This window comes from Microtus pennsylvanicus, chromosome 7 (genome assembly GCF_037038515.1).
Source record: "Microtus pennsylvanicus isolate mMicPen1 chromosome 7, mMicPen1.hap1, whole genome shotgun sequence".
Lineage (NCBI taxonomy): Eukaryota > Metazoa > Chordata > Mammalia > Rodentia > Cricetidae > Microtus > Microtus pennsylvanicus.
Genome location: NC_134585.1, coordinates 106,231,951 through 106,258,238, shown reverse-complemented (window position 1 = coordinate 106,258,238; position 26,288 = coordinate 106,231,951). Strand labels below are relative to the sequence as shown.

Below are 26,288 nucleotides of genomic sequence, written 5' to 3'. Positions count from 1 at the left end.
GCCGCAGACCTGTGACAAGACAGACAGGGGTCCTTGCCCCTGTGGAGCCTACGTCTAGGGGAAGTGTTGGAGTATTTTACATGCTAGAGTCGAACACATGAACGCCAACTGAATGTGTGTCCCAGTTAATCCAGATAGCAGCCCCCACTCTACCACCAAGATGTCTGAGGCTTACGAGCAATTGCCCGTGTCTCCCAGTCACAGCAACACAGTGAAATTCAGCCTCCACATGGTGATCACAGCTGGGACCATAGCACTGTGCTGCCCCCTCCATGACCAGGATGCAAGGCATTCTGAACAGTGGTGTCGCTGGTTATCCCCACAGCCAATGCCTTCTTCCTCTTTAATTTTGCAGATGGAGCCTGCCACCCACACCCACCAAGAAGCCCTCACAGGTAGTGTCTTGAACTATTATTTCAAGAAGCATTTTTTGAACCTTAAAAATATGGTGCTCACTATTACAGACTCCTTTTGGTAATACTTGGTAAAGCTGTGGAAAGCTGACATGGCCTTTTCTGCGTAGGAGCGGAATCTGAGAAACGTCACTGGAAGCTGACACCGACCACTCAGAAAGAGCCTCCCCCAAATTCTTACATATTTCAAAAGATCTCCCAAGGAAAACAGATGTGCCAGAAACTGAAAGAACAGACTGACCTACTGAAGACCAAGGTAACTTGTTCAGAATGCGCGTGTGTGCTTATGCATGCTCGTGCACACACGTGTAGGTCAGAGCACAAGATTCTCCCCGTCCACTCTGTGGGTTCCGGGGAACAAACTCAGGTTGTCAGGTTTAGCTGAAATTACCTGTGCTCACTGAGACATCTCGCTAGCCCCAAACACCTTCAGAGTTTGTCCATTGCAATAGAAACAATGAACGTCAAACAGAAGAGGCCATGCCGTGAATGAAATATTGCATTTTTTTTTAACTGCAGGTACAAGAATTTTCCAAAAGAGTAAAACAGGACTCTTTCTGTCATTTGCAAGACATAAGACTGGTAATGAACTTTATCTAGATTTTTTTCATCTATATTTGGGAATTGTGGTGGGTAATGTGGAGGATTCTATAGTACCACATCGTCTGTACAGCGGAAGGAGGAGGAAGGGAGAAGGAAAATTAACCATCTTAGCTTCTGGAGCTACGTGGCCTAGAGTTCTATTTCTCTGTGTATTTATCCTTCTTTTCTTCCTAAGGAAGCTATACTTCTCTCACCAGTGACCTCGTGATAAACCCGAGGCCATGGAATGTTCCAGAGACTATGAACCTCACTATAAAGGGTGAACCTGCCCATCGTGGTCGGGCCCTAGTAAATTCTCATTGTAAAAGTAGCTGGTATCTGGCAACGCGACATGTAAGACTCTGAAAACACTTGGACGTGAAACTCAAAGCAGGACTTTCAGATCAGAACCTTCAACATGCTTCCATACCCTTGCCTGTCATCATAGCCCATCAAATGACTAATTTGTGGGGTTGCCGTAGCAGCTTTTCTGTGGTAGGGAATGAAGGTGTAGCGAGGGGGCAGAGCACAGGAGCCCAAGATGTGGAAGATGGAGTTTAGGCCACCGGGTGAGCACCAGGAACAGCCAGCGGACCTAATGGAGGCTTGAGCAAGCTTCAGGACAAACTTCTGCAGAAACCACACACTAGGGCCAAACCCAGGAAGGGATCCGTGGTTGTTTACTCAACATATTAATAACTGATCCATTCATTCGTTCACTCATCACCGTCATTAACTGCTCTGTCGTTCAGAAAACACTTATCAAGCACTTTTTTTTTAATGTCCCAAGCACGAGGGACACCTCCTTTGTTAGTGTCTTTTATTCTACCAGGGACAGATTGGTGGAGAGAGATCATGAAATGCAGATTGAGGGCTGTGACAGCATTGTATTGCAGCCTAGCGGAAGTTCGTCCTTTGCCATCTAGGGGAGACACTCGGTGGTCCTCAAAGGGACTGCTCCTTTGGGGATTACAAGAGGAACAGAGTGAGCTTGGCAGAACAGGGGACGAGAATCTTCCAAATCAAAAAGAAACGGCAAATGAAATGCCACACACAACTGGTGTGAGCTCAGAGTGCACACGAAGACTAGCAGGACAGACGAGGACCGTGTCATGAAAGGAGCGTGGATTGTATCCTGACTTTGATGGTGGAGTGATGGGGAAAGCATTGAAGTCAGGGCATAGCAGGCACCACGGGGGTGAGACTGTAGGTAGGGGCTGGTTAGGAAGCCAGTACTGGGCAACTTATAAGGGTCTGAACCAAGGCTGGCAATGAGGATGAAGGGTGGGTGGCAGATTTAAAGAGGAAAAAAAATCAAGAAAAAGAAGAAATACGGATAGTTACTGAGTCCTGGTTTAGAAAACCGAAGTCAGAAATCAAAGTGGAAGGGTGTGGCAAGCAGGTCAGGAATCGAGTATAACTTAGGAGGTTTGCGGTCCCCTTAAGGACTCTCAAGTGAGGAGATCCAGCTGCGCGAAGGCAGAGCAATAGATCTGACCCTCAGTGGTATTTGGGTCAGAATAGAAGCTTTGGTGGATAGTTGAAGTTACGGTGTGGGTGAGATGGCCCCAGCCAACAAAGAGTCATGAGGTATTAAGTGGAAAGGGCCGAGGACAGAGTTCCAAGTGACCACCCTTCTTAGTAGGACATAGTGCAAGGCATTTGGATTTTAAGTGTATGGTTTTAGACATATTGTACCATGTCCTTAATCTCAGCGCTGTTCGCAAATTAAATGAGATAAACCATGCCGACTTCTGAAATATGATTTAAATACCAAAATCCTTTTGATCTTTTAGATCGAGCCTTACTATATAGCCCCAATTCACCTAGAACTCACTGTGTAAACCGGGCACTCCTTGAACTTGAGATGATTCTGCTGTCTCTGACTCCCATAGACGAAGACTCACGGGTATACACCACCATGCCTGCCATCTCTTCCCTTTGTATCCTGTTTGTTTTCACCACCTCTCCCCCTCTCACAGCTTACACTGCTGGCTTCCTCTCAGAGTCTAATGGCTAGCCCTCGCTTTTCGCCTGTGGCTGTCAGTGTCTGTCCGTCTTCTGGACATGGATATGCACTGTGAACTCTATCTTACCCCACGCTGATACTCTCCCTCACAGCTGTTAGTCTCTCCTCATTCCTCACCTTGGTCAGACCTGTCCCATCCCTTCCACCTCCCAGGGGCGCCTGTGAGACTCACAGTATCAGTCACTTCCTGGCAGGGACCAGATGGTTGACTGGAATGTGGTAACTGAGGAGCGCTTATAAAGGCCTTGCTTTACAACAGCCTGGGCAAGGCTAAGGGAAGCCCACGAAGGATACCACGAAGGATACCGGGAGCTACTTCACCCCCAGGCCTGACATGAGCAGAGGAAATGCATGCCCTGGGGCCGAAGGGAACAGCGGCAGTTGTAGGAGTAGCTGAGATATTCTGTGGCTTTTGGTAGAAGGAGACAGCCAATCTGTCTGTGATGGCGCAACAATTGGAGAATCAGAGAAATCGGAGCTCCCATCTTACCTTTAGCCAACTCCCTTCTCCTGCTGCTGTCTTCCTTTGGCTAAAATCAATAGAAGCCAGGGTCCTGATAATGCAGTGGGGCCCGGGCCAGCCTCCTGCAGAGAAAGACAGACAGTGGCTGTAGGAAGAAGGAAAAACAACCACCAGGTCAGCCATCTGTCAATAGTTTCCAAAGTCATGTTTATTCATTTTCAGTATTTTTTTTTTTATAAGACAGGGTCTCATATAGCTTGGGCTGGCTTGAAACTTGCTGTACAAACCAAGCTGGCCTCGAACTCACCGAGATCCATCTGCTTCTGCCTCCAAAGCCCTGGTGCGCACCCCCATGCCCAGTCATTTCTATCCGGATGGGAATGAGCACCACCAGCTGCTACAGTCTATGGAGTGTGCTCAGATGGAACCGACTTAAGGTAGTTTGACTTCACGGGTTTCCAACTCTCCATGACGTAAACATGATACCCATTCCGCAGATGGCGTAGGTTGTGGGTGACCCGCCATCGATCCCGAGACAGGGAAAACGCTGAAGCTTAAGGTCAGACAAAGGCCTTCGTTGTCACATTAGACCCTCGGATTCACCCTCCTATTGAACCTTCCACTTTTTCTGTGGAGTCATTCTCTTCTCTCTCCGCTCTAAATAACTTTAAAACTCATTCCAGAACTCCAGGCTAGGCTTGTTTTCACTAATTTCCGGGTATGAATTGAAAGACTCCATTGAGTAGACTTAATATCTGTCAAGTTCAGCTCTTTTCCACTCACAGCATTTTAACAGGGCCTCTGGATGCCAAAATATTTTAACGATTGATGTTTGGAAATAGCGTCCTGAAGTATTTTTCCCTGAGGCACAATTTTCCTTTTTAGAAAAATAAATGAAAGCCGTCTACCTTTGGTCAATGCTGTGCAATTAGCCAGCGGTGAAGGGTTTAATACTGGTTTTCTCCCCAGAGGCTTGTTTTTTTATTTTTGTTCCTGGGGGGCGGGGCGGGGATATTTGCCACATGTTTCTGCTTTTATAAGGAAATTGATAGAGTTTCCCAAGGAATCTCTCATTTGGGCAGCCATTTTCAAGACAGGCCTCTGTCCGCATTGAGACCAAAGTTATACAATGTTTATTTATATCCTAGCTACAACCACACTGTGTCTGGTATGAATATAAATCAAAAGGGTTTGAGCTGCAATTATATCCCATATATGGGAGAAGTTCTCTACACTGGGAAAAGGGAGGCACCCAGCCTTTCTCTACACTTATTTGAAGCCACATCAGGACAAGCAAGGGCCGATAGCTCAAACTGGGCTCTCAGCCTCAGGTGGGCTAATGTGGCAAATGGGAAGCATCCCATGAATGCCAGGGGCTCCAGCCTCATGTGGGCTAACATGGCTATGGGGAGCACCCCACGAATGCCAGGGGCTTCAGCCTCATGTGGGCTAACGCAGCAATGGGTAGCATTCCAAGCAACGTCAGGGTCTTGCAGAATGCAGAACCTTAGCAGAGGTCCACCCAATAGATAATGTAGATATAGATAATTTCTCTCTGCAGGGGCGAGAATTTGGCAAATTTGTTGCGCACTTGCTTGCTTCTTCAGCAGCTGTGCTGTTATTACAACCATATTAGCTTTGGAAGCCAGGTGTGGTGCTGCCTGCCTGTGATCTCAGCACTCAAGAGGTGGAAATGAGAGGATCAGGAGTTCAAAGCCAGCTTTGGCTACAGAGCGAGTTTAAGGCCAGGCTGGGCTGCAGAAGATCCTGTCTCAAAATCAAAATAAAGCAGGTACAGTTTCACACATGCATCATTCCTGGGAGGTGGAGACAAAAGAATTAACGGTTCAAGGTCATCCTCAACTATTCTGTGTGTTCCAGACCAGCTTGGGCTACATGAGGTTCCATCCAAGTCAAGAAGTGGATAAATAGATTCTAAACACATCAAGCCCTTCCCCCTGATATTTCTAGAATACAATCTTACTTTCCATTTTACAGAAAAGATTATAAATTTCCCCCAAAATATCCTTCCCATACTCCAAGTCTTTTTATCTTCAGTCACCATAGATGTCCTTGAGCTCCCACGTTATTCCACCTGGCAGGGGCCCTGCTCTCAACCTAACTTTTCCTTCCCGCTGGACTTGAATCAGGGCCTTGTGTATGCTAGGTATGGTGATCTGAATGGGAATGTCCCCTGTAGGTTCATGTAGCTGAACACTTGGTTCTCCAATGGTAGCTCTGTTTGTGGAGATTAAGGAGGTGCAGCCTTGTTGGAGGAAGCATGTCACGGGAAGCAGGTTTTGAGAGTTTAAAGACTCGAGTCATTTCCCGTTCACTTTTTTGTTGTTGTTGTTGTTGTTGCATGCTTGCATTTGAAGATGTGAGCTCTCAGCGCCAGCTGCCATGCCTGCTGCTTGCTGCCGGGATGGACTCTGTCACTCTGGAACTGTTAGCCCAAATAAGTCCTTCCTCCTGTTGGTCGTCTTGGTCATAGTGTTTTATCACAGCACCAGAGAAGTCACTGATAGCCTAGGCAAGCCCTCAGCCTCTGACCTGTGTCTCCAGCCCTCACTTCTTTGTCTTAAGGTATGGTCTCTCCTTGTCCCAATTTCTATGATTTTAATTGCATGAGTGTGTGTATGTGTGTGTGTGGTGTGTGTGCGCGCATGTGCTTCTGTATGAATGTATACATGAGTGTGTGTGTGTGTGTGTGCATGTGCTTCTGTATGAAGGTATACATGAGTGTGTGTGTGTGTGTGTGCATGTGCTTCTGTATGAATGTATACATGAGTGTGTGTGTGTGTGTGTGTGTGTGCATGTGCTTCTGTATGAAGGTATACATGAGTGTGTGTGTGTGTGTGTGCATGTGCTTCTGTATGAAGGTATACATGAGTGTGAGTGTGTGTGTGTGCATGTGCTTCTGTATGAAGGTATACATGAGTGTCATGCTATGCATGTGGGAACAGAGGACAACTTTTGGGTGTTGATTCTCTCCTTCCTCATACTTCCTCAACTGTCCAGGCCAGTTGGTCTGAAGGCTCTTTTTTGTTGTTGTTGTTTGTTTTTTGTTTTGTTGTTTTGTTTTTTGAGACAGGGTTTCTCTATAGCTTTGGAGCCTGTCCTGGAGCTAGCTCTTGTAGACCAGACTGGCCTCGAACTCACAGAGATCCACCTACCTCTGCCTCCCGAGTGCTGGGATTAAAGGCGTGTGCCACCTCCACCGAGCAGGTCCGAAGGTTCTAAATGATTCTTCTGTTTCCCCCATCCATTCCCACCACAGGTGTTTTGGGGTTACAGCTGTGTGCCCCCGCATGAGTCTGGCATTTCCCATGATGACTCAGGTTGTTGAGCTTGCAGAACAAGTGCTGTCACCTACTGAGCTGTCTCACCAGCCCTGATCCTCCATTTTTAAAATTTTCTATTTAATCCGAGTTTAGGCGAGTGTTGGAGAAAGCGTGTTCTTATATAAATATGTGCATATATTCATGACAAGTTTGTTGGAACGGGTGCAGCTTTTTATTTCCCCTCCTATAAATTCACATGACAACTATTTCCTCAGAATCTGGGTGAGATGGGGGCAGGGACGCGGCTCCCTGAGAAAGCACTGGCTTCTCATGCTCCCTGAAGTTTGAGTCTAGTGCAAAACTGGGGCCCCTTTCCACAACTCTGCAGAAAGACCTAGCATCCAGCTTGTGAGAAACGGGGATCTTCTCTAGCAGCTGGGCAGACAGCTCAGCAGGTAAAGGCCTACGTTGTCAAGCCTGGTGACCTGGGTTTACATCTGGGACTCACAGAGAGGAGAGAGCCAGCTTCCACTCCTTGGACCTCCATACACTTGCACACAGACACAGAAACACACACACACCAAGTAATAATCGTAGAAGAAAAGCAAGCGTGAGTGGCCTTGGCATCATCAAGTCCAGAGAAGCAAGGCTAATCCTGCCAGGATAGAGTAGGGAGGTTGGAAGCAGGGAGTGAGGACTGGAGCCTGGACTGCTGGAACAAAACTCCAAACAGGATGCTACTCGGGGCAGATATGCATTTCCCTTCCTGCCTAAAGACGGGCAACTTGAATAACACAGCCCAGGGTCCTCTTTATGAGCTGTTGTCCCTAGCCTGATAGCTGACTATACAGCCCAGAAGACGCCGGTTTATCAGTCTCTACTCTAGAAGTGGAAGGTGTGATCTTCAACTTGGAGGTGCTGCTTGAGGACATTAAGGGGAAAGCTGATGCACGCCAGTGCGCTTGGGCCCTCTTCTCCCCGGTGCTCTCCAGTCATCTTGGATGTGGCATATTCAACCTCGGATGAGCTAACACAACAGCCTGACGTGGCGCCAGGAGAAACGCCATTTACGTACATGTAGACTCCCAATTCACGGGCTTGCTGGATTCTGTTTTAATCCTTGACTTGCCAAAGCCTCATGAGTCATATTGTTTAAAATGGAGCCAGCTTTTCATGATTGGAAGATATTTCAAGTGTTCATGTTTGAGACACTATTACTTTAGGATTCAACGCCTCTCTTGAAAATGACAAGCCACTAACTCTTCTGGGAATAAAATAAAATAAAAAAAACTTCTGTGGATCATGCCTGGATAGTTTTTTTCCTCCTCATAATTTTATGCTGCCTCTTTAAATATTTTTAATTATGTACACACGTCTGTGTGTGGGTATATGTACCCAAGTGTAGGCACTGTGGGAGGTCAGAGGCATAGGATCACTTTGGAGCTAGAGTTAAGGTGAGGCACCTGGTGTGGGTGCTGCCCTATAGTTTCCTTTTAAATGAACAAAACAAAACAAAACAAAAACAAAAGAGAAACCAAGTTCAGTAAACTAATGATTTCCCCTAAATCCTCTTCTGTATTCTCTCTTGCAAATTAAAATCTTTCAGATTAGCTATTCATGCCGGCTTGGGAATCAACCCCCCTCCCCCCCGTGGCTTCCTATGCCTTTTGGTTTTCAGTGTTTGCCCCTCAGGCTCTTTAGCAGCTGAGGGTCCTCTCAGCCCTTGTGTTTAATTTTTTTATGACCGGGTCTTGCTATGTGGTCCAGGCTATCCTAGAACTTGTCACAAAGACCAGGCTAGCCTCAAACTTGCCTTGCTTCTCCTGCCTCTGCCTCCCAGAGTGCATGTATCAGCCACCACACCCGACTCAACCTTTTGTTTCCGTAGCCTCAATTATCAGAACAATTCAGACGACGTCAAAATTCTGAGAAACTGAGTCATCTAAATAATTGCCTTCGATAGACTCTTTGGTTTCATGCAGCATTGAAGACCCAGCCTGAAGCAGATATTCAAAATCTGAATGAGGCGTTTGTCAGCTAAAGCCAAGATATTATATAAGTGCAAACTCTTCCAAAGATGTGTGTCTGCCTCCTCCAGGCACCTGCGTCCTGGGCAACTCTCACTCATTCAAGGCAAACTTTAGAGGCACAGCACCTGCGCCATCAGCCGCCCCACACCCCCCTCCCAAGCAGGATTCCTTGCTCCAGCCTTTGTGCAATCTTAGCCTGAGTCTGATTTGTTTTGTGCCCAGGCACCCTAAATTTCTGACATGGAGTGGGGGCTCCGTATGGGAAGCCCAGAGCCCTTTGGATTTAACAACAGCCTCAGTGCTACCCAAGATGCTACTGCTGGCGACATGGTACCCCGCTGAGGCTGAACCTGAGTTAGCTGCTGGTTCTTACCATGATGTCCCACTGGGCCTGATCCTGAGTTAGCAGTGGGTGGAGCCTGAGTAAGCCCAGCCATTGCCCAACAAGTCTGTGTTTGCTCTTTATTTGGTCCTAAGTTCACAGAAATGGTTAATGAGGTGACAGCATCTGTATACTCCAACAAGTAGTCCTGAGAGAGTCGACTTAGAAGACCCTTCAGTCAGTAACTCTTCATTCTTACAGCAGTTACTGGGAAACTCCAGACGCTTTTCTAGGAATATAGTATAGAACAGAAAATCGCCTGCCATGGCTGCACTTACGCCTCTCTGAGGAAGAGTCGTACTTCGCAAACCGAATCAGAATGATTGCAGAATGATAAAAGAGCTTTGAGGGGTGATAAAACATTCTGCGTGACTCTGAAACCAGGCCACCTCAGTTCGAATATTGGTTCTGTCATTTATCAGGTTTGTGATCTTGGGACAGTTATGCAACCTCTCTGGGCATATGCAACCTCTCGGTTTCCTCCTCTGGAAAATGGGGATAACAGTGCCTGTCTGGCAGGGTGGTTAGCACGTTTAGATGAGCTAATGTGTGTAAGGTACTTAAAACAGGGCAGGGAGCAGAGTCAGCCTATGGGCTGGGTGTTGGCTTGTCGTGCCCATTAAATAAAGGGATATGACCAAACTGAGGCATGAGAGGCCAGCATCCCAGGGGACAGATGGTGGCCAGGGGCATTTGAACTAAGTCCTAAGGTGAGATCCCAGCGAGGTAAAGAGACTGGAGCAAAGGACAGGAGGCACAGGCACCTTGGGGTGTCTGGGTGCTGAGCTGATTGTGTCACTTCCTATAGCCTGCAGTCCTAATGGCTCCTGTGTGTGTTCCTGCAGATGACCAAGGAGCACACTGGCTGTCTTCCAGGACCCCGGAGCTCACGGAGAAGTGAGGTGACGGGGCTACCAAGGGCAGGGACACAGGAGGTCACCTCCAAGGAGCTCAGAGAGCTGGCCCCAAAGATGTGAGTCCTCTCCCGGGTGCCTCCACCACCCGGTATCAAGCCTGAAGTGGGTGGGGTGGGGGCTCTGCCTGCATCCAGCTACACAGCCCAAGGGCAGAGGGCAAGGGCCCCACACAGCGAAGAATGACACAGGTTGAGTAGCTGCAGGATATCCACACAACATCGTCCCATAGGTGGCTCCTTCTACAGGCCCAGGAGCACTGAACTAAATTCCCACGGGCCCTTCACCAGCTGGAGAAGGAAGTTCAGAAATTAACGTGAATGTGCACACTGCCTCTTCTTCCTTTTTATTTAGAAAGCAAACAGCATCAAACCTACTTACCTAAATAGACCAAGTATGGATACAGCTGCCCAGCACTAAATGGATCGAACGGCCACCAGGCTGCTCTGATCCTATGAGCTCACCCTCCTTTGTTATAATTCCTGTTGTCAGGCCTGTGGTGCAGGCCTGCAATTTTAACTACTCCCCTGCCCAGGCTGCAGAGTGAGTTCTGGGCTAGGGCTGGGAAAGACTGGGGATGTGGTTCAGGAGGCGAGCACAGGGTTAGGATGCACGGAGTCCAAACCCTCAAATCCTGAAACCCTGTTGTTGAATCTGATGGACCTTGGGACTGTGAAGATGAACTGGCTCACGTGCTTTTCTCTCTCCTTCTTCCTTCACGCTCCTCTTTAGCCCTTTCCCTTTCTCCCTCTCCCATCCTCTTCTCTACCTCTCTCCCATCTCTTCCTTTCCTTGTCCCCAGGGCCCCAGCATACTCAACCCACTTAGCACCGAGCTCTACCTCAGCTCCAGGCTCTGTACCTCCTGGGCAGCCTGATGGTAGAGCTGGTGTAGTTAATGCTTCCCACCCTTCCAGTCCTGGAGAGACTTGGGGTACCTGGACCTAGGGGTCATCCCTGCATCTTATTGAAAGGTGGGCATTGGTTCAGTTGGCTTGATACGAGCCCGTGCTTCTGTAGTTAGAGCAAGCTCCCAGGTGGTATCAACGGTGCCGGTTCCCATATGGGTGAGAGCATTTGAGGAACCAGGTTCTAGAGATTATTTCACTGTGGATGAGTGGGAAATACTTGAATTAAATACTCCAGGTCTATATCATGATTGGGTTTCTGTTGCTGTGATAAGGACCATGACCAGAAGCAATGTGTGTGTGCGTGAGGAGGAGGGAGTTTGTTTGACCTCATGGGTCACGGTCCATTATTGAGGGAAGTCAGAGCAGGAACTGAAGCAGAGACCACAAGCAAAGGCTTCTTACTGGCTTTCTCCTCATGACCCACCCACCCAGCCTACATCTTTATATAACCCAGGACCACCTGTCCAGGGATGGCACCATCCCAAGTGGCTGGGCCCTCCCACATCAATCATTAATCAAGAAAATGACCCACAAGCTTACCTACAGTCAATCTGAGGGAGGCATTTTCTCGATTTAGATTTCCTCTTTCCGTATGACTGTAACTTGTGTTAAGTTGACGGAAATCAACCATTACTAATTGTAATAGGCAGAAAATAATAATACAGTAATTCTGCTGGCTTATAAAGACTTCTATGAAGGAGGAATGCTTTAGGAAGGTAGGACATGCATGAAAACAAATGACAAGAAAGATAATAAAACGGAGGTCTCCCAAAATGTTTGAGGACGTCTCTGTCCTGCCACTGTGAATGGAGTTTAAATGTTAAGTGCGGGAATGATTCTGTGATCTTAGTGGTAATAAAAGAAAAGATAATAAAAATAAAAAGATAATAAAAGAAAACAGGAGGGAAATGGCAGGGGAACTGTAAATATGAGAGCCAGGTGTGGCGGTGCATGTCTGCAATCCCAACATGTGGGAGGCAGAGGCACGGGCACCAGGAGCTAGCCTGGGCTATATGAAACCCTGTCTCAAAAAAACAACAAACAAGTAATGTACTTAATAAAACGTACTCAGAAAATGGTAAAGGTATAGAGAAAAGTTCCCAGCCATGAATGGTAACACATTCCTGTAGTCCTAGTACTTGGAAAGCAGAGGCAGGCGGATTGCTACAAGTTTGAGGCCAGCCTGGTCTACATAATGAGTTCTGGGCCAGCTAGAGATACAAGGCAAGACACTTTGTCAAAAAGAAGTTTCCCTGAGAAAGATCATCTCTGTAGTGTAGTGTGTGGCCTTCCAGTCTCTGCATAGCACTTCGTACGTCTGTTGTTGGTAGCATCATCTTGCTTGCCGGCTTTTGTCCAAAGCGGACCAGTTTCTTAAACCACATTCCAGCACTGCAGGGAATGGATCATTCGGTACATGCACAGTGAACCTTCTCATGAAGCAGGTGGGTGCCAGTGTGCAGGACCCACCCCTCCATGGGAATGCCAGACTCTCCTCCTCCAGCCCACCCCAGACAGTCTTTTCTGGAAGTAAAAACTGCTGTCTCCCTGTTTGTTTCTGTTTGACCGTTTGTGATATTCACCAGTGTTCCTTTATTTATTGGTTACTCAGTTTCTGAGACACCAACCCTGTATCTAATGCCAAAACTTCAATTTTGTTTTGTTTTAAGTCAATCAGTTGGGAAAATGGGAAAAGTGTCTATTGTTGGTGGGGAAATCTTTGTTCTGTCCAGGGTTCTGACAAGGAAGCAGAATTGGGGTTAAGAACACACGCCCATGAGTCACACAGGAAAGGTAAATCGCAGCTCAACAGCTTACTCTCTGGGGCCTTGTCAAGTTCTCCCTGTATAGTAAACAATCCATCATAAAGGTGGAGATGGCAGAGCTAGGACGACAGAGTCACAGACAAGGGCGCTCGAGAGGCTTCTGGGACACAACAGGAAAACTGCAGGTACTGTGGATGCTTCTCTCCACAAAGAAAAAGTACTGAAGCCCTTCAAAAAATATAATGAGCAAATAGGATATGAACTGAGAAGCCGTGAAGAGGGCAGAGAACTAAAGAACCCACAAGAGATGCGTTCTCCTCCTGGGACGCTGAAAAAGATGCTAGTGGACACAACTCACTCCCCCCCACTTTCAGTTAGCGAAAACATTTGCAGGTAATCATTTTTGGTAGCAAGAAAGGTGTGGTCAAGCTGAGCCACCCACATTGTTGGCAGCTGCGTAATCCAATCGCAAAACTTGCAGAGAGCAGCCTGACAAACTGTGTATCATCACACAAGCTCGCGCAAAACCTTTGGCCCAGATGTTTCCCCAGGAAGTAATTCAAAAGGTGGAAAAACCCACGTGTCCAGTAATGCTTGCGCCAGTATTGTTTATAAGGGTGGAAAGGGGCCATTTATGATCTGTTTTCATGAAGGCTAAGAGCACAGTCACACTACATGGCAGGTGCTGTCGGCCTTTGCAGCTAAGTTGTGCGATCACGTGTGTTTAAGGAGTTCGCGTGTATTCCCATCGCTCCGGCTATCAGCAGTCCCCAGATATTGGCTTAATTCATGAATGAATATATTTCTTTGGACAACAAAAACCCAAACCAAAATACCACTTTGATCTGGAGGACTCAGTGGTCAGACTGGTTTTAAAATTCTCTTCTGGAGGCTGGGCAATAGCTCAGTGGGTAAAAGTTCTAGCTGTTTGAGCCTGCTGGCTCACATTTGATCCCTGGAACTCACGTGTATAGACGGATGGGGTGGCTTTCCTACAGAGAGATGGGAGGTGGAGACAGTTGCTCGGGCAGGCTGGCTAGCCTGGACTACACAGGGAATCCACAGAAACAAGAGAGATCAGTTTTTGAGGATAGACTGGTCTACAGAGCAAGTTCTAGGCCAGCCTGGTCTACACAGAGAAACCCTGTCTCAAAAAACCAAACAGAAAAAAAAAAAAAAGAACCAAGGGGGGGGGGAACCCATCTCATCAAGGTGGAAGGTGGAATGTCACTCTTCGTGAGTCTTGAAACTTGTCTTCTGACCTCCACACATACACTGTGGCGTGTCACATACACGCACACACACATACATGTGCATTCCAAATAAATAGTTAAAAAAGCATTTTCTGGGGTAGGGCTGCAGATGACTTGCTTGGCATAGGTTCACTCCATCCTTGCAACAAAAGAAAACCCCAACAACTTCCCAAATCTGTTCATCTTGGGGTGGAGGGTGGGGGCCTTTGAAAATAAGGTGGGGTGGGGAGAGAAAGTGTTCTCTCTCGTGTGTACTCAGACTTCAAAATATGTTCGGAAGAAAGAAGTGCAACCGAGACTGAGGCTTCCCTTCCCCAAACCAGGCACGAGAGGCTCTGTCCACAGTGTGAGACATCAGAGCTAAGGATGCGCTCCTTCCTCCGGTCCCCTGGGCCCAATTCCTGTGCGTATGAGTTGCCTGGCAGTTGTCTCTGGTCCTGATGTGGCGAGGTTAGCCAGGTCTGAGCTGCATGCTGGGCTGTGCTTTGTGGCTCGGGAGAATCCTAGCAGTGCCTGCGGAAGTGCACCATCTGCACTGTGCTTTCTGTTGCTCGCTTCTTGGTGGGCGAGGGCTTCTTGAAGGTGGCTTCAAAACTCCAGTGAACATGGATAGCTAAACTAAGCCGCTGGCTAGCTACAGAAGCCTGGAGTTCAGGGATGGGCTCCCCCAACCTTGAATATCTGCCATTGCCAGTTCTTTGCTGCAGAGAACATCAAAATCCTTGCGGGAGTTTTTAAAATAATGGACACGCCCCCACTCCACCTACTGTGCCGGCGTCGCTGGGAGGGGTGGTCTGGCAGGAGCCATTCGTTTTAGCTTCCCAGGCTATTCTGGTGAGCATGCGCACCATGGTCTGCAGCCTGAACATAGCCCGGCTGGGGCATTACGGTCTACACGGAAGAATAGCTCTCATTTGCAGGCTATCTGGGGTGAGCAAAAATATTTCCTGGGGCTGAGGAGAAGGCTCAGTGGGTAAGAATACTTACTGTACAAGCATGAAGATCTGAGTTCAAATCCCCAACCTCCATGAAGAGCGTGGCATGGCTTTGGATCTCTGTATCCCTAGCATTAGCCAGGAATGTGTGTAATGGGAGCCCCCTCCCGCTTCTGATTCAGTAGGAGACCCTGTCTCTAGGCAATAAGGTGGAGAGCAGTGGCCTCTCAGTGCATGGACACACGCATTCCTGTGACTACCACACACACACACACACACACACACACACACACACACACACACACACACACACACACACGGTCTTTCTTATTGGGTCTCACTTGAGCCTCCCCCCTCCCCCCCATCCCAATCTCCTGGGAAACAAGCCACGTTCCTCTTCTCAGGGCAGGACCTTTGAATTCCTAAGGAAGAAATCCTTCAGCATTAACAAGCTGCAAGCTACAAAACCCTAAAGGAAAGTCGGTAACGCTTTGGAACACCCATTGGAGCAGCAGCCGGTGTATGGTTTCAGGATGTTTGTCTGTAGCTCTATCAGTTAGGAGAGGCGCCGCCTCCGAGTGCAAAGCTCAGCTGATTTACCTGGAAAGGTCAAGAGTCAAGGAGGGAGGGGCTGTTTTGCAACCACTATTTAAGTCCGTGATGAGCTCCAATAAGAGCAGCTGAGGACTGTAGCTTCCTGTTAGAAAGCGCTCCTCGCGGGAGCCACCTGCTTCATTAAGTTTCTGACCCTAGATAAACCCTAGATAAAGAAACAGCGTGGGGTTGGGCTGCAGAGGCCCGTGTGTTGCCTGGGATGGACTGCGCCTCTGAGCTCTCACCTGGCCAGAACAGGCTTGTGATCGTTAGTGTATTGAATTAAGTAGCAATACACATGTGGGATCCTTAAAAAAGGTTTTTATTAGGTCTAATGAAATATTTTGACATTTATAAAAGATTTTGATTGCAGGGCCTGGTGACACATCTTCAATCTTAGGAGAGGCAGGGAGATCTCTTAGTTAGATGCCAGCCTGGTCTACCTAATTCCGTGATAGTCCCGAGGAATTGAATCTGGGTAACCTCCATGATAGTCCCGAGGAATTTTTCACTTAAGGCTGCACGCTCTTTGTTAAAAGCCTCAATTTACTGTCATCAGTGGGTTGTGTTCGTTGTGAAGTTTGATGGGGCACAAATAGTAAATTGCCTAACTGTAAATAGGCTGGTGTGACCTATGAATTCACATCCCTGTGTGCTGTTTCTTTTTTAAAATTCTTTTTATTTATCTTATTTATTTATTTTGGTTTTTCTAGACAGGGTTTCTCTGTAGCTTTTGGAGCCTGTCCTTGAACTAGCTTTTGTAGACCAGGCTGGCCTCAAATTTACCCGCCTGCCTCTGCCTCCCGAGTGCTGGGATTAAAGGTGTGCGCCACCACTGCCCGGTTTAAATTCTTTTTATTGAGCTATATATTTTTCCCCGCTCCCCTCCCTATCCCCCCCCTTCTCCCCTCTCCCATGATCCCCACGCTCCCAATTTACTCAGGAGCCCTTGTCTTTTTCTACTTCCCATGTGGATTAGATCGGCGTGCTATTTCTGATGCAGGATAAGGGATCGGAGTGTGTGTGTTAGCCGCTTTGTGTGGCTGAGAAACTGCCTTCTTCAGCAGACTTGCTCTTGGCCGCTCTGCAGGGCCAGAAGATCTTAGTGCGGAAAGGAGTCTAAGAGCAGCAGAAATGCGATCGGTGCGTTGGACTGGACTCGCTTGAACCACGGCCAAGTTTTCCAGCCGGAGAGCAGATGTTCACAGGCCCCAGAGGCAGAGGGTGGAGACAGAAAATGAGGTGTGAGAGAATACATGACTCAGGAGGAGAGCATGTTTTTTCCGAGCGGAGGAAAGGCTTGGAAAGGGCCTGGCTTTCCGGTCCAAACCTCAGGAACCCCAAATGGGGTCCCCTCTTCACTACTAGCAGGCTTAGGACGGACATGTGTTTGCTCTGCAACGCTTCAAGTTCTTTAACCAGCCCTGGGCCATCACGTCCCATCTGCATCAGGATGTCCTGGACGCCACGCCTTTCACACTAGAACGCACACTTTCCTCCAAGGCTTGTTACTGTATCCCCGACTGAGCATGCACGCTGTTAGGAGCTGTTAGTAATTAAAAGTCTTCTGGAGGCGTTAGAATCCCTGTGGAAGAAGGGTGAAACTACACCGGCCCGAGAAAGACTGATTTTACTTGTGTCTTTCGGACGCCCCCTGGTGGCCGTACGCTATTAAAGTGAACGCCAGGCTCCCAGCCTAACGTTAGCCCCTCAAAGGTACCCAAAACCCGCTTTGCTGGACTCTGTTTAGCTTGTACTTGGAGCTATGGTAAGAGCGATGTTACCCAGTAGTAATGTAAGCACGCTTTTTCTTCAGCCAAGAACTTCTCTGAGACAGGTATGGTGGCTTGGCCTAAAGTCCTAGTACTCTGGAGGTCAGAGGCAGAATTACTGTTGCTGGCCAGTCAGGACTAGTAATATCTGGATCTTGTCTGAAAAATTTTTAAAAAAATCCCCAAAACCCCAAAAACTGATTTTGACATAGTATTATGAAGAAAACACCAATTCTTATGATTCTATATTGCAAATTTCTTCTTAAATTATGTATTATTTCTACATTTTAAAGGTGTGTGTGTGTGTAGGTATGTGCCATGGCGTATATGTGGAGGTCAGAGGTCAACTCGTGGCTATCAGTTCCCTCGCTCCATGATATGGGGATCAGGCTTGGTAGCATGTGACCTTATCCACTGAACTATCTCTTCAGCCCGGGGATATCAGAGAAATTCAATACTTCGGTTTACCCATACCAGTGCTATAATTTTAATATCTCACTTTTCCTTCCTTCCTTCCTTCCTTCCTTCCTTCCTTCCTTCCTTCCTTCCTCCCTCCCTCCCTCCCTCCCCCCCCCTCTCTTTCTTTCTTTCTTTCTTTTTTTCTTTCTTTCCTTCTAGGAAACAGAAAATGGAGAAAGGGGGCCACAGAAGAGCCAACTGTGGAAAGCTTTCCAGTACCACCCAGGAAAAAACACTGCACCAAGATTTGCCTCTCAGTAAGTTGGAGGAGTTGGGGTGCACACTGTCGTTAAAGGTCTCTCTATATGAGGTCTGCCCACAGTGAGTACCAGCTTGCCACCTGCTGTCGTCATAGCCTGGCATTTGACTAGGATGGTGTTTGTTTTCCTTTTTTCAAAACATGAAGAACTGGTAATGGGCCATTTAACTAAGAAGTGGCTAAGCAGAGCGGAGTGCCAATCCGTGCCTTAGATGGACCCTCTGCCTCTCGTCAGGCTCGGGGCACGACCCACAAGTGCACTGGTAAGGTTACCAGCCCCGTGGGAGGGGTTGCTGGTTCACTCATGAGCATTTCACAGAAGCGAAGGAAGCTGGGGGCGAGAGCAGTTAAGAGGGCGTGTGTACGTGGGACTTAATGACTCTAGTCATAAGATCCTTGCCCCAAAGACAGTGTAAAGTGGAGAAACGCACTCTGTTCAAACTGCTGAGGGTGACAGAGAGGTGACCAAGACGCCTGCCTTCTCAGGCAGCTCCTAGACTACCTCCATCAGTGGAACCAACCATCCTCACGGCCGAGCTGGAAGGGCAAGCCAGAGAGCTGACACAGCATGGTTGTGAGCATGCTCCCTGTTCCCAGAGCCTTGCCTGCCACTCAGCATTCTGCTAGGTCCCACATGGTTCTGAATTGGCCTCTCTAAGGATGGTGTGTTTTCAGATAACAGCTATGGAGGGTTGAAGAGGAGTTTCAGCCGTGAAGCATGCTTGCTGCTCTTGCAGAGAGGATTAGAATTCAGTTCTCTGCACTCGAGTTTGGAAGGCTCACAAGAAATCTAATGCCTTCTTCTGGTCTCCATAGGCACCTGAGCACACACGTGCATATGTACATTTGCATGTGCGTGTGCATACACACACACTCACACACATAAATAAATCCTTAAAGAGTTGACTTCATGGACTGAACACTTGCTAAACTCAATGCTTCTACCAGGAGTTTTCAAAGCCCTCTGAAGGAGGGCCTTCCTTTACCCAACAGCACTGTACTGTGGGGATATAAGACCAGTATTGAAACATATCAATAGGGATGCCATTTTGGAACCCAGTTCCCAGCTCCAAAGCCAAAGATAGTTACCAAAGCTTAAACAATGACACTCTTCTCATTCGCTTTGACTTTCATTTTTGGAAAAAATATTTTTACTTAAAATATATTTCTTTGTTGATAAAAGATGAATTCGTTACTTTTGTTTATTTTTCAAAGTATTGTTGTGTTGCCTACGCTGTCCCCAAATTCCTGGACACTTCTGCTTCAGTTAGGCGGTGAGGATGACAGGCAGGTGGCCCTGTGCCTTCTTCTTGTTGCTATCACTGATGATGTAGAGGGTTGTGCCCAGGGATTCATACATGCTAAGTGAGAGCTCTGCAGCTGACCCACATCCCAGCCCTGTTATTTTCAAATACAACAATGATTTGTAAAGTCTCAGTTTAAACCTTAAAAAACCCTTAGAACTGTCCATTTTTAGCCTTAGGACGATCCGGTACTGAAATGTGTTACACATTCCATAGCGAGACACCTTTGCAAGTCTATCTGGGGGACAAAATAGTCTATGATGATTTCTCTCTGGGGAGGCTTTTTGTCTTTTGAAACATGGTCTCATGTGGCCCAGGCTGGCCCCAAACTTCCTATAGCTGAGGTTGGCCTTGGTCTCCTGATCCTTCTGCCTCTGCCTCTCAACCCTGCCTGCCTTGGGGAGAATTTTTTTATGGCATGCAAAATGGTTTATGTTCTCATATTTAGTAGGTAAAACCATATGGACACAAGTTATTTATAACCCCTCTTTAAAAAAGATGTATTTATTTATTTGAGGCAGGGTCTCTCTACACAGCTGTGGCTGTCCTGGAACTCAGTATATAGACCAGACTGGCCTCACACTGGCAGAGATCCGCCTGCCCCTGCCCCTAAGTGCTGGGATTAAGAGCGTGAGCCACTATGCCTGACTTGTTTTTATGTGATGCATATTTGACTATGTGGATATTTGTACACCAGGTGTGCCCCAAGCACTGTGGAAGCCAGAAGAGGGCATCAGATCCCCTGGAACTGGAGTAGCAGATGGTTGTGAGCTACCATGTGGGTGCTGGAAACTGAACCTGGGTCTTCTGCAAGAGCAGTAGATGCTCTTAACTGCTGAGTCTCTCCAGCCCTTTGGGTCCTTGATTTTAATGTAAAGAACACTTTATTTTACAGATAAAGAAATACAGCTCAAAGAAATTATCTCCCCTGCATCAAAGGCCTAGTGTGTTAGTTATATCCCACTTCATAACAATGTATCCCAGAACCTAGTGCTTCAAAACAGTGAACACTGTTACATGACAGTTTCTGTGGGTCTGGCATTGGGAGCAAGTGAGCTGGATGGTTTAGGCCCAGCGTCCCCTAGGAGGATGCCTGTCAGGAATGAGATTGCCTGAAGGCTTGATTAGGGGCCAGAGTGGCTCACTCACAAGCTCCTTGACAGGGAGATTTCGTGAAACCTCCAATAGGCATTGTGCTTGTCACTGAGCTATGACAGCCTGCTTCCTTATGAGCAAGGGACCTAAGAAAGAGAGGTGTTATTGGTCCATTGTTCCTGCTTTATTTTGTTAGTGATGAACCCATAACGAAGGAGAAGAATCAGACTAAGATCTTTCTTTCCCTCTGTAGTGCACGGTGCACGCCAGGCAAATGCCCCCTAGCCCAAGTGCCACCTTTCAAAGCAAGTGTCAGCCAGGTGTGGTGGCACACGCCTTTGATCCCAGCACTGGGGAGGCAGAGGCAGATGGATCACTGTGAGTTTGAGGTCAGCCTGGTCTATGGAGTGAGCTCCAGGACAGCCACAACTATGTAGGGAAATCCTGCCTCAATAGACGATAGATAGATAGATAGATAGATAGATAGATAGATAGATAGATAGATGACAGATAGATAATAGATAGTTGATAGATAATAGATAGATAGATGATAGATAATAGATAGATAGATAGATAGATAGATAGATAGATAGATAGCCACCATGTGGTTGCTGGGAATTGAACTCAGTACTTCAGGAAGAGCAGTCAGTGCTCTTAACCTCTGAGTTATCTCTCCAGCCCCCTGGGCGTGCACTTCTAAAGAACCTGGCCTTCCCTGGCATCTCCACAGCCCCCAGTGTGCCCAGCAGGTTCTAGATCAGCGCCAGCTCCACATGCCCTCCGTCCCTAACTTCTTAGGCTAGGCAAACTGACCACTTGGATCCTCCTGCAAGTTTGTGAATATTACATAGGAGGGAACTATCTTTGCAGTCACCTGAATGACAGAACAAAAGTCCTGACCTTAAGAGATCTGAGATGAAGAACTTGGGTACAGTGGGGGCAAATCTGGAAAAAACAAGAGGATCCAATAACCCAAACCAGCTACAAACACAAGAGGATCCAGTAACCCAGTAGACCAAACTCCCACAGTGGATCAGACCTTTCCTGTGTGTCTACATGATCTGGCTGTATCTGGGGACTTTCATATCGGGTGTCTGTTGTCCCTTGGTTGGCAGCTCCCCCTTGGGAGCATCATTGAGGAAAGCCTCTTTGGTGCCTGAGACACACTCTGCAATCAGCATTTACATCCACACCTCATGACTATGGCTCAACAAACCTCAACTCTGCGTACCCTTTTAGGTTCTGATCCAGGGCCCAGCTGCTGTCCTGATTCGGACCCTGGACTGCAGTGTAATAAAGGTGAGGACAGTGGAAGCAAGAATCGAAACCCCCAGAGAGTCAGAAATGAAGAACCACCAAAAGGTGAGACCGACTTGGGGACCTCAGAGCAGGTGGGCAGGGACAGTCTTCATCCTAGGCTACGGTTTCAACCTTCTCCTTTTAGAATTTCATTACAGATACAACACTCCAGGGCAAGATGATTTACACCACAGTGGAGGGTGTACTGCTTCCCAGTCACACTTCTTACATGACAATAAAATGCCTTCATCTTGTAAGTACATCTCTGTATGACCCTGTGACATCTCCTATATGACCCTATCTGTGACATCTCTGTATGACCCTGTGACATCTTTGTATTATGCTATCTGTGACATCACTGTATGACCCTATATGTGTTAATAACTGAGTCTCCCAGGCCTCCTGCACTTACTTGACACCTCTAAATTCAGGTCTGTATGATGGTGACAAGAGGCTGAGCCGGGGCTGGGAACTGGGAAATGCTGGTGGTGAGGGCTGTGCAGTTAGCATGCCCAGTCAAGTCAGTAGCAAGCATACATTCTGACCCAATGAGTGACCCCACCATCACTACCTACTCAGTGTGTCCAGAGGTTCCATACTCTTTAGACATACTATCGTTCATTTCCAATGCAAACATTTGCGATCTTGGAAAACAACTGAAACCCACATTTATTTATAAAGATGAGTAAGGCCCAGCACCCATCTCCCAAGAAGTTCCTAACTGAAAGGGACTTGGCCAAGTAAGGAAAGTTCAAGGCAAATACAGTAGGTACCAAAGCAAGGCCAGAAGATGCTGTGTGGACAGGGAGCGAGGAAGAAGATGCATCTCGTTCTACTCTAGCGGCCAGCCATTCGCTCTCCTTGTCTTTAGAATGCTTTCTCTCTGAGGCAAGCACCAGGCAGAACAGCTCTTGCTTTTCACAACTGCCAATGCCCAAGACCAAAGACTGACATTTACCTGACTTAACCATCAGCTCCTCTCCCGCCGTCCCCACGGACAAATTCTCCAATTGGACATATTCTTCCAAAGGGAGTCACTATGATCCTACAGAACCACATAGTGGGTTTCTTCTCTGCCTTCTTGGTCTTTGGGGCTCTCCTCCTCTGTCTCTTCTCCGCCTCCTCCCACCCCATGTTCCCCTCGCCCCCTTTCTCCTTCCTCCTCTGTGGTGTGGGGGCTGGAGCCTGTTAGCTTCACACATGTAAGTCGAGCGCTCTGCTACTGAACATCCGGCCCCGGACTTTTCCTTCTGATCCACGTACTGAAACGCCACAGAATCCCTGAAATGAGGTGCTGAACTCTCTGTGGGAGACAGCACGGGAGGGCAGCTTTCCTTCAGTAAAGGGAGCTGAAGGAAGTGGCTGCCGGGTACCACATCTGAGAGGTCCTCTGTCGAACTGCAGACTGCTCTAGAACTGAATCCTGCAACACTGAGCTCATTTCAAATCCCGTTTCCAGCAAACTCCAAGGCTACATTTACAGACGGCTAGCAATTGAGGCTGACGTCATAAGCACCTGTGTTCATGACCCAGCACTGGGTGGTCCAGCTGCCTAAACGCAAGCCTTTGGGCCTCCACCCTGTCTCCTGTGTTTGAGGAACAGTCTCTGCTCGTTTTCTTTGTCTGGTGGACCCTCTGGAAGGAAGCAGAGCTTCACTATGAGACTCCAGTGACTAAGACAGGAATGAAGAGGAAGAAGGAAGAGGAAGGAGAAAGTGAGGGGAGAGGGATTTTCTCACTGCAGTCCTGTTCTTCCTGACAGAAACACCTTGAGGAAGGCCTCACTGTGGCTCATGGGCTGAAGGGGTGAAGATTGCCATAGCGGAGAAAGCATGTGGAGAGGGTGGGAGGACGCCAATGGCAGCTTTAGTGGTCAGAAAACAGAGCCCTGGCTGGAAGCCAGCCAATGCTCAATTCATAGCATCCACCCTCCAGTGAGCTACTTCCTCCAGTCAAGTCCTACCACCACCTAAAGGTCCTCCAGGTCCCAAAACATCCCCACAACTGGCAACCAAGTGAGGTGGGGGCGGAAGTGCATGGCATATACACACTGTAACAGGTTAGGGTGGGGGCGGAAGTGCATCTTATATACACACTGTAACAGGTTAGGGTGGGGCAGAAGTGCATGGCATATACACACTGTAACAGGTTAGGGTGGGGCAGAAGTGCATGGCATATACACACTGTAACAGGTTAGGGTGGGGCAGAAGTGCATGGCATATACACACTGTAACAGGTTAGGGTGGGGCGGAAGTGCATGGCATATACACACTGTACAGGTTAGGGTGGGGGCGGAAGTGCATCTCATATACACACTGTACAGGTTAGGGTGGGGCGGAAGTGCATGGCATATACACACTGTAACAGGTTAGGGTGGGGGCGGAAGTGCATCTCATATACACACTGTAACAGGTTAGGGTGGGGGCGGAAGTGCATCTTATATACACACTGTAACAGGTTAGGGTGGGGCAGAAGTGCATGGCATATACACACTGTAACAGGTTAGGGGTAGGGCAGAAGTGCATCTCATATACACACTGTAACAGGTTAGGGTGGGGGCGGAAGTGCATGGCATATACACACTGTAACAGGTTAGGGTGGGGCGGAAGTGCATCTCATATACACACTGTAACAGGTTAGGGTGGGGGCGGAAGTGCATGGCATATACACACTGTAACAGGTTAGGGTGGGGCGGAAGTGCATCTCATATACACACTGTAACAGGTTAGGGTGGGGCGGAAGTGCATCTTATACAATCATTGTAATAGACAGTGCAGGTTTCTTTTTCCCACTGACTTGTCCCTTTCTGGCTGTCTCCTTGGTTTCCATATTGATTTCCCACACTTCTCTTCATCATTTAGTTTCTCTTCTGCAATTATCTTACTAATATAATGGTTCGTTTCTGACTCCTAAACCCTTTGCTCCTGAAGTTGATGGAGAGTCTAGAGTTCACTTGGGTTTCACCTCTTGGAAACTGTGCCTCCCTACGCTTATTAGATGAAATATTAGCTCACAGTTGGGAACAATGCCAGTTCTTCACAGTGAACACCCAAGGAATAAAGATCCCTCATTAATTACTACTAATAAATAATGGATGAATGGATAGACAGACAGACAGACGGATGGATGGATAGAGAGACAGATAAATTCAGTGTTTTGAGGCAGGGTCTCACTTTGTAGCCCAGGCTGGCCTTAGGCTTGTGATAACCCTCCTGCCTCAGTCTCCTGAGCTCCATTAGAGTTTTAGGTCAGAGTTTCGTGCTGGTCATCATGGTTCACACCTGGAACACCAGCACTCAAAAGGACCTGTCGTGGGTTCTGAGATCAAAGCCAGCCTAGGATAGAGTGAGACTCTATCCACAAACCAGAAATAGGGCCAGCATGGTGACACAGCTGGTAAAGGTGACCGCTGCCAAGCCTGCTGATGAGGGCTCAATCCCAGGGACTCATATGGTGGTGAGGATTGACTGTCCCTGACCTCTGTGTGAGCACACTGGCATGCGTGCACCTGAACAAAATAAGTCAATACATTTAAAAATTTAAAAAGTAAAATTGAGTTTCATAAATTCAGAATTCTTGGAAGAAAATCCTGCTTTCTGTGTTCCTTATATAGTAGTTAAATTTTTAGGAACTATTTCATCCGTACTGCAAAGTTGAGGAAGAGGAAGTGAGACATTCTCACCATTTGGAGGTTTCTGGTTGTTTTTGTTTGTTTTGTTTTTGTTTTTGTTAGGCTCTCACTGTGTCTCTGGCTGCCCCGGAACTGGCAGCGAATACCAGGCTGGCCTCTAACTCAAAAGATCTGTGGAGGCCACGTTTGATACTCTGAATTTAATCCCAGCTAACATTTTCCAGCTTGTGCAACATCAAAATGGATCTGCTCCCAGCGAGTAAATTCAGGACCCTTTCAAGATGCGCGTGATTCCAGCACAGGGTGAGTAGTTGATTATTACTAATATCAAAAGCAGAGCCAGGTGTGGTGGTTCGGGCCCAGCATCTCTAAACTTGAGAGGTCAGGGCAGAAGGCTTAGCAAAGCCAAAGTCTAGTCTGGGCTCTGTGGCGAGTTTGAGGCCAGTGTGGGGTGCAAAGTAAGACTCTAGAAACACACACACACATACACACATGCATGCATGCACGCGCACATACACTTGAGTTCCATTATTCAGGTGCATGTACTGTACAATTAACTACCTAGACAAGGTTGCCTGTCCTACACTGTCACTGTAGACAAGCCTACACCTATCTGATGTACTTCAGTCTTCTATGTGTTCACTCAGTCAATATTTAACAGTCAGACGCAGGACACTGTGCTCGGTGCCGAGGCTGAGATAACAGTGGTATCTGCCCTCGAGAGGAGCCGTGCATGCCAGAAAGGAACATGTGCAGTGCTACTGACCAAATTGGGGGGTTTGGGAACCTGAGCTCAAAGGAAAAGTATGAATGAATTATCAGAGGACATCAGGATAGACGTGAAGAACATTCTAGACTAAGGCTTTTAGAGGAAAAAAGGCCCTTGGGAACCTGTCCATGTGTCTGTCAGGAGC

At 47.6% G+C, this 26,288-nt stretch overlaps 1 protein-coding gene across 1 annotated transcript in view; it reads left to right on the top strand.

Moving 5' to 3' along the window:
• The window catches only part of Aknad1 (AKNA domain containing 1), a 34,122-nt gene that overhangs the window by 4,279 nt on the left and 3,555 nt on the right, over positions 1 to 26,288 (top strand). The window contains exons 2-9 of the mRNA XM_075979017.1: positions 356 to 395; positions 524 to 669; positions 933 to 995; positions 10,029 to 10,156; positions 17,946 to 18,043; positions 21,684 to 21,806; positions 21,889 to 21,996; positions 25,599 to 25,677. Of these exons, the coding sequence (XP_075835132.1) occupies positions 356 to 395; positions 524 to 669; positions 933 to 995; positions 10,029 to 10,156; positions 17,946 to 18,043; positions 21,684 to 21,806; positions 21,889 to 21,996; positions 25,599 to 25,677 (785 nt within the window). The remainder of the gene's footprint in view (positions 1 to 355; positions 396 to 523; positions 670 to 932; positions 996 to 10,028; positions 10,157 to 17,945; positions 18,044 to 21,683; positions 21,807 to 21,888; positions 21,997 to 25,598; positions 25,678 to 26,288) is intronic.